At 49.4% G+C, this 8,437-nt stretch overlaps 1 protein-coding gene across 1 annotated transcript; it reads right to left on the minus strand.

Moving 5' to 3' along the window:
• Nucleotides 1–1,178: 1,178 nt before the first annotated feature.
• MRM3 (mitochondrial rRNA methyltransferase 3) lies at nucleotides 1,179–6,759 on the minus strand. Its single transcript, XM_050763594.1, has 3 exons — nucleotides 6,741–6,759; nucleotides 5,327–5,494; nucleotides 1,179–2,149 (listed from the first exon to the last, which is right to left on the minus strand). Exons 2-3 carry the CDS (start codon nucleotides 5,463–5,465, stop codon nucleotides 1,614–1,616), a joined length of 675 nt encoding a protein of 224 aa, XP_050619551.1. The 5' UTR covers nucleotides 5,466–5,494; nucleotides 6,741–6,759; the 3' UTR covers nucleotides 1,179–1,613.
• Between the last annotated feature and the right edge of the window lie 1,678 nt (nucleotides 6,760–8,437).

Consider the following 8,437-nt stretch of genomic DNA (forward strand, 5'->3'; position numbering starts at 1 on the left):
ATTAGTTTTAGGCTGGAAAGATGTGAGCTTCCTTTTCCTGACTCCTGCTTCTTGAGCACTTTCCTGAGGTGTCTGGGGAGACTGGAATGGGATGAATTTGCGTTCTCCAGGCCGCCCGTCCGCCTGTCCTCTGCTCTAGCCTTTGTGAGCAGTGTTGCGGGCAGCCACTTGCATGTGCAGCTCTGGGGAGGCCCAGACCACAGCGGGGCCCCGGAGCAGATGCTCAAATATTCAAATGTCAGCCTGGGAGGACGCTGTCCCTGCAAACACCGTCCCCTGGAACATGCCAGAGCATCCCACCCTGCCCCCCTGGCACGTGAACCATGCTTAGTCATTTGGTTCTCCCACGAGGAAGTTTTACCAGGAAGTTGGGGGAGTAGAAAAGAAGGGGTGGGGGGCATGGTTTCTCCTGGGCACACCAGCGACACACTTGACCTCCCTGGAGTGAGCAGCTGAGGGGCTCCCAAAGAATACAAACCGTTACGGGAGCCGCTGGGCAGAAGGGTGTGGAGAAGCACGTCTGGTGGTGTTCTCAACTCCAACCATGTTGTGTGTGGCCGCAAAAGCAGTGCTTAAAGTGAGTCCCATACTCCCCCCACCCACCCCGTCCCCACAGTTCCATATAGATACAGTGACCAGCATCAGCACCTGCCCTGAAGCACCCGCCCTGGCTTCATCCTGGTTTGGCCGCTGGTAGGTAAAGATGCAGCTTGCCCTGGTCCCTGGAGGGGCTGAGAGAACAGAAGGGTCCTGCCGCTGTGTTGTGGGCGTTCATCCTCAGAACCTTGGCCTCTAAACATCGGGGGGTGAGACGTAAGTAGTGCTAACACAGGGAACCAGAAAACAGTGACACTTTCATGACAAATGCAGGGTAAGGCTGCAGATTTTGAAATTCAGTTTTCTGCATAGACTTCCGTCTCTGCAAAAATCCTCAAAAAGATATCTGCAGAGGTGCCAAGGTCTGACACAGCCTGTTAAATTAAGCCATTTCTATGGATACATAAACAGTGGCTCAGTGAAGGCATGAACAATCTCAAAGACAGATCATCTGAGCCCAGAGCAGAGCTACTGGATGCCAACAGTTTAGCCCTCAGCTTCCTGGTATTCCCTTAGCCACGTCCTCGTTACCAGGCCAAACGTGACAGGTACTGTGACACACCAACCACACAAAACAACTGTTTAACGTAATCCGCTGCTCATAGTTTATTCTCCACCGACCAACAATCATCTGTGAGTGACGTGGCTATGACCTGTAACTGGTGCTTGACGATCACAAACACCCACCAGCTGGTGGAGTGGACGCCTCCCTGCCCAGGTTGATGCTTCAGGAACTTTCTGGGCACGAAGTGCTTCCTGGTGGACAATTTTTAAAAACACACAGAGCCACGTGGGTCACCAAGAAAAAAAAGATAGAACCTTGAAATTAGTGACGCGATGGGAAGAATTTGGACCTGTTCTTTCTAAGTTCTTATTTTTCCCGTAACCGTGTGACGCATCACACCTGCCCCCTGAACATGGGGGCCATAGTCACTGACTCTGCCAGCCTCCAACCCGTGTGCTGGTGTAGGAGGAGCTGGAGACGTCCTGAAGCAGGAGTCACTTCTGCGTCCTTCTCAGTGGTGACTCCTGTCCCTGCTCAAGTGCTCCGCCCTCCCCCGCAGCTGTCGTTTCCCTTCGAAAAGCAGGATGCTTGCCGCCATGGCCGAGTTGAGGCTGTCCACACCAGGCACAACGGGGATCAGCAGCCTCTTGCCACCAGTGCTCTCGGCCAGCTGCAGGGACTCCAGGCTCACGCCGTCGGTCTCCCCGCCAATCACCACAGCTGCTGGCGCCTCTGTCCAGTCCGAGTCGTAACTCTGAACCTCAACATCAGGCAGCCAATCTTGACTGGCTCCCGTTTCTACATCTTCCTCTTCTTCATACTTCTGAAACTTCAGCAACCGTTGGTTAGACACCCAGCCGTGGTCACTGGCTTTATTAGACATCTGAGCCTGGGCATAAAGGCCACAGTTGTCAGCCACATAGACCTGGGTGTCAGGGGGCAGGTAATTGGGCACGGTTTCCCACTCCAGATTATTGATAATGGGCACCCGGAAATGTGCGCCCATACCCGCCCGGAGCACTTTGGGCTCCCAGGGATCCACACAGCCTGGAAAATAAAAAGACAGGATACAATCAAGATGTTACAAATCTTCCCAGACCAGGGGACTGTGCAGTAAGTCAGATTAATTTTGGATCAGGAGATGAAGTTATTCTACGATAGCTTTCTTGAGAGCTGGGACCTTCTGCCTCTCTGACTGTGACAGCATCCAGCAAAGTGACTACAGGAGTCATTCCTGCTAGTGCTGAAAATATTTTCTCTATCCTTTCAACATCTCTCATACACACGTGCCAGACACTGCACAGAAGATGCAGAGAGAATTAAAGTCCCCAACCCCAAGGAACGCACAGTGTAGTGGGTGGTGGCCCTGGGTGAGTATCTTAAACAGATGACTACAGTATCAGTAACTGATGTAAAAGCAGCACCAACACAGTCATAGAAAACCCATGGACAAAGCAGGGCAATGAGAAAAACCATCTAAAAGACTATGACACGAAGAGAAAGGCCCAGGCAGATGACAGGGCTAGAAGAAGTGGCGCAGCCTAAGGACTGTGAGCAAGGTGAGTCTGCCAATCAGCAATGGGGCTTTGGTGGCACAGGAGGTGAGCCGGCCAATGAGCGCTGGGGCTGTGGCAGTGCAGGAGGTGAACTGGCCAATCAGTGGGTGGGGGTGTGGTGGCGCAGGAGGTGAGCCGGCCAATCAGTGCTGGGGCTGTGGCGGCACAGGAGGTGAGCTGGCCAATCAGCGGGTGGGGCTGTGGTGGCACAGGAGGTGAGCTGGCCAATCAGTGCTGGGGCTGTGGCGGCACAGGAGGTGAGCTGGCCAATCAGCGGGTGGGGCTGTGGTGGCACAGGAGGTGAGCTGGCCAATCAGTGCTGGGGCTGTGGCGGCACAGGAGGTGAGCGGGCCAATCAGTGGGTGGGGGTGTAGCGGCACAGGAGGTGAGCTGGCCAATCAGTGGTGGGGCTGTGGCGGCACAGGAGGTGAGCGGGCCAATCAGCGGGGGGGGGTGTGGTGGCACAGGAGGTGAGCCGGCCAATCAGTGCTGGGGCTGGGGCGGCACAGGAGGTGAGCGGGCCAATCAGCGGGTGGGGGGTGTGGCGGCACAGGAGGTGAGCGGGCCAATCAGTGGGTGGGGGGTGTGGTGTCCAGTGAGCTGGCCAATCAGCGCTGGGGCTGTGGCAGCACAGGAGGTGGGAGGTGGGCTGGCCAACACGGAGGAGGCCGCCTATGGGAAGCTGAGGAGTTTGGCATTTTATCTGAAGACAGTATCATGCCATTGGGGTATCTTAAGCAAAGCAGTGCCAGAATCAGATCTGTGTTTCATCAAGACCCACCGGGCTTCAACGTTCAGTCTGCACTGGAGCAGGGAAAGCCCTAGAGAGGAAATGAGGCAAGAGGCCACCCCGGCAGCAGCCTCAGCCTGGCCTTTGCCAGGGCCTGCCCCTCAACACAGGCGGGCTGGAGAGCGGCCCAGGGTGGGGCCCCACAGGGACTGCATCACCTCCCACCCTCCCCCGCACAATTTGTTAGCGCAAGTCTTCTCCTGACGAGTTATTTTAAAAGTTCATTTGTCAAACCTCAGGATAGACGAACCAGGCAAACCAGATTTTAAAAGGAGAATAAGACACAGAGGATGTAACAGCGCCTGCACCCCCAACCACGGCTTTCCTTTCCCTCTCCCTGCAGGAAACCAGAGATGGGCCCACATGTGTGAGAGGAGCGGCCCAGGCTGACCCCTCTACCTGGAGGGGAGAAGGGAAAGGCGAGGCTCCTCCCGTCATCCTCATGTCCTGGATACGGGCACCACACCAAGTATTTCCTTTCTTTCCCCATTTCTTACACACCAGCCATCAGTGTCAGTGTGAAAACCACACTGCTTGGATTATTTAGATTTATTTCCAAATCCCACAATAGCTATCAGAGCACTAAATAACGGGGCGAGTAAGCGGGGTACTGGTCACGGAACCCCAGCACGTAGCTCTCACATGGCACAGAAACGTACTCTAGCAAGGCGTGATGAGAAAGAGGTGCGAGCAGCAATTCAGGCAAGTCTCAACAACGGGTGCCACTATTAGTTTACTTTTAATGGTGGCTGGAGTGTTTCTGATGAATGGTACTCTCTGTCCTCTCGCCCCCAAGGTGTAACAGACATTTTAGGCATGCCCCAGCTGTCAGGCAAGTCTGTTTAGAGCCAAGCCGATTAATCCCCATTTCTGATGATGAGAGACAGAAGTGTAACAAGGTGGATTTGTGTGTGGGGCATGTGACCCACGCTGAGGCTAAGGGAAACTAAGGGAAACGGATCACGATGACATTAGGATTCAGAGCTTCTGACCTCATTCCTAGCAGGTTTCATGATAATTTTAAAAGATAATAAACATTGGCTGGGTATGGCAGCTCACGCCTATAATCTCAGCACTTTGCGAGTCTGAGGCAGGAGGATCCCTTGAGCTTAGGAGTTTGAGATCAGCCTGGGCAGCAGAGCAAGACCCTGTCTCTACAAAAAACATAATTTTTTAAAAAGAGAATCAACATTTACTGAATTACTTGTGTGCCAGGTAAGGTTGAAGTACCTTATGTGCATCATCTCACTCAATCCTCACAATGACCAGGGAGATTGTTATTCCTCCCACTTCACCAATGAGGAAGCTGAACTTCAGGGACTACTGCTCAGGGACCAGAGCTAGTGAAGGCAGACCAAGATCCAACCCGTGTCTGCCTGCCCAGAGCCCTAGCTCACCTAACAATGGCCGAACCTGGCTGGGCATGGTTGCTCATGCCTGTAATTCCAGTGCTTTGGGAGACTGAGGCACGAGGACTGCTTGAGCCACAGCCAGTTCAACACCAGCCTAGGCAACATAGTGAGACCCCATTTCTTTTAAAAAAAGACCTACTAATCCACCTGTTTTTTTTTTTTTTTTTTTTTTTTTTTGAGAGGGAGTCTCACTGTGTCGCCCAGGCTGGAGTGTAGTGGTGAGCTCGCTGCAGCCTCGACATCCCAGGCTCAAGCAATCCTTCCACCTCAGCCTCCCAAGTTGCTGGGACTACAGGCACACCCCACCACACCCAGCCAATTTTAATTTTTTTTTGTAGAGACGAGGTCTCACTCTGTTGCCCAGGATGGTCCTGAACTCCTGGGCTCGAGTGACCCTCCTGCCTCGGCCTCCCAAAGGGCTGGATTACAGGTGGGAGCCACCGCGCCCGGCCTTGGATGCTCTTACCTTTGGTGAGTAGCACTTTGCTGCAGCCCGCCCCAGCTGCGGATCTCAGAATTGTCCCCAGGTTCCCAGGGTCACGGAGATTGTCACAAATCAATGATAAAGGCAGTGAATGCTGAAGCTGAGTCTTTGGATATGCCATCTTAACATGGTCCGGCTTGGCAAAAATCCCTGAGGAGACAAAACAGATGCCACCTTAACATGGTCAGGTTTGGCAAAAATCCCAGGTTTGGCAAAAATCCCTGAGGAGACAAAACAGATGCCACCTTAACATGGTCAGGTTTGGCAAAAATTCCTGAGACAGATGCCAACTTAACATGGACATGGTCCGGCTTGGCAAAAATCCCTGAGGAGACAAAACAGATGGTTTACTTGCCTGGTGTGGGCACGGGGAATAGTCTGACTTTTCATTTACTTATCAATCTTTATATGGTCTTAGTTACATAAAAATACATGACTACGGGCCAGGTGCAGTGGCTCACGCCTGTAATCCCAACACTTTGGGAGGCCAAGGCAGGTGGATCACCTGAGGTCAGGAGTTCGAGACCAGCCTGCCCAACATGGCAAAACCTTGTCTCTAATAAAAATACAAAGATTAGCCGAGCGTGGTGGCGCGTGCCTCTAGTCCCAGCTACTTGGGAGGCTGAGGGCAACACAGTGAGACTCCCTCTAAAAAAAATAAAAACACCAATACATTCTGATTGGCAAAATTCAAACAACATAAAATTCTACCATTACCACTCTCCTCCCCTCAATTATACTGGAGTGCATCCTTTTAAAACTTGTTCTATGCATCTACCTATATATACGCACACCTGTCCATATATAAATGTATTTCTTTTACATTAGGTGTCATACTCTGTATTATTCTGTAACCTATTTTACGTAACAACATATCTTGAACTTACCACGTCAGTATGTTTGACGCTACTTTTTTCCTTTAACTGCTGTAGGCTTTTTTTTTTTTTTGAGACAGAGTCTCATTCTCTCACTCTGTCACCCAGGCTGGAGTACAAGGGTGTAATGTTGGCTCACTGCAACCTGTGCCTCCTGGAGAATTAAGCAATTCTCCTGCCTCTCAGCCTCCCAAGTAGCTGGATTACAGAGACCCGCAACCACACCCAGCTGATTTTTTGTATTTTTAATAGAGACGGGGTTTCGCCATGTTGGCCAGGCTGGTCTCAAAATCCTGACCTCAGGTGATCCGCCCGCCTCAGCCTCCCGAACTGCTGGGATGACAGGGTGAGCTACCGCACCTGGCCTCTGTTTTGTAGTATGAATGTACCTCAGTTCATTTTGCTCTTCCCCTATGGACTGTTAAATTATTTGAATTTTTCTCTGTTACAAATAATGCTGCAATGGGCATCCCCGTAGGACTGTCTGTCCATGTGTCTAAAAATTTCTCTAGCATAAATACCTTGAGTGAAATGGACAAATGATGTGTGTGCACTCTGAACGTTCACACGGGCTCTTTCCGTTTATTCGCATCAGGAACTCATAAATATCTGCTTCTGGCCGGGCGCAGTGGCTCACGCCTAAAATCCCAGCACTTTGGGAAGCTGAGGTGGGCGGATCACAAGGTCAGGAGTTCGAGACCAGCCTGAACAACATGGTGAAACCCCCGTCTCTAATAAAAATACAAAAACAAAAAACAAAACAAAACCTGTTTTCCAGCCCAAACCCTTCTCAACAGAGGATCTATCACTTGTTTCCATTTTTCCCAGTGTGACAGGAAAAACGGCATGCCATTATTTTAACTTGCCTTTTCCCTGATTACTAGAGAAGCTAAACACCTTACTGACCTATTGCGACCTTCTTCAGTGAGTTCCTGTGCTCCCTTAACTGTCTCGTTTCTATAACCTGTGCCCATCTTCCTACCAGGTAGGCTTTTAAGAAACAGTTTGTAGGTTTAACTTAAATATTTAAAAAACAATTATTAGCCTGCTATACTCTGATTTATCCGACCTTTATCACACATTTTAAAATTAAAAGTACATTCCTAGGTAAAAATCTGAATTTCAAAACTTGACCGCATCAAAGTAACGACCCCTTTTTCAAATACACTGGCTTGGAAGCACTGTCTTAGGGACATACTCTGCAAAACAAAGGGGCTGTGGGTGCAGTGAACGCTTGAGTCACTTGTAAGGCCTCACGCTGGAGGTACAGAAGCCTGGGAGCTTTAGAATGGGTACAGCCACTTACCCGTGACCTCTCTGTCCTCAGTCTGATACAAAAGAGTAAAATGGAGTCTGGGACTATCTGGGAAAATGAAAACCCCAAGTGGCCTTCTTAGTGGAAAATTCTCTATTTAATCTCTATATTATAAAATTATATATACATTATATAATAATCTACATTATCTAATCTGCATTATAATAATCTCTACATTATAATAATCTCTAAAGTTTTATGGAAAGAATTTATGGGAAAAGAGAAAAACTGGAAAAAGGCTAATAACAGTATTAAAATGGCTTTAGAGCACATGAGATTTCTGTGGTATAGACGAAGGTATTCACATGGATGTATCACATATCCACAGGTTTCTTTTTGAATCACCATGTTTCCTGGTAGAGGTGATAATGATAACCTTTTAGTAAACATTTAGTAAAAGATAAATCTTTTAGTAAACATTTTTTTTTAGGCCAAGCACTACCTTAAACTCTTTATGTATCATTACCAAATATTCAAACCCTTTGTAGTCAGCTCCCAAGGGACTGTACAGATTTTTTGAATCTTACTAGTATTTTGTCATATATAATTGCTCCAATAAATGGGCTACTGACTGAAGTCAGGAGATGAAGTAGTACTTGTACTGAAACATGATACAATCAAAGATTTAGGATTCTTTCTAAAGACAGTGCAGGTAAAAAGCCTACCCACCACTGAAGGCAACAGAAGGGTATTAGGCGTCTGTGTGCTGTGAGAGAGCCTCCATTTCCGAGTCACAGATGGCCACAAGCCATTCAGTAGGGCAGGGGATCTCAGAAGTCCTTTACTTCTACTTGAATGTCTGTGGTGATAAGAACCCACCATACAGAGACCCTACTTACGTCACTGGATTCTGCAGAGTGTCTGTCTAAAGCCTGACAGGTGCTGCCAGTTCCTATCCATTTC

The sequence above is a fragment of the Macaca thibetana genome, chromosome 16 (genome assembly GCF_024542745.1).
Source record: "Macaca thibetana thibetana isolate TM-01 chromosome 16, ASM2454274v1, whole genome shotgun sequence".
Classification (NCBI taxonomy): Eukaryota; Metazoa; Chordata; class Mammalia; order Primates; family Cercopithecidae; genus Macaca; species Macaca thibetana.

Excerpts from the sequence above, each read along its gene's own strand:
- MRM3 (XM_050763594.1), bottom strand. The coding sequence starts at position 5,465 with ATGGCATATCCAAAGACTCAGCTTCAGCATTCACTGCCTTTATCATTG. Across the intron at positions 2,150-5,326 it reads CAAAGTGCTACTCACCAAAG|GCTGTGTGGATCCCTGGGAG; the intron begins GTAAGAGCATCC and ends TTTATTTTCCAG.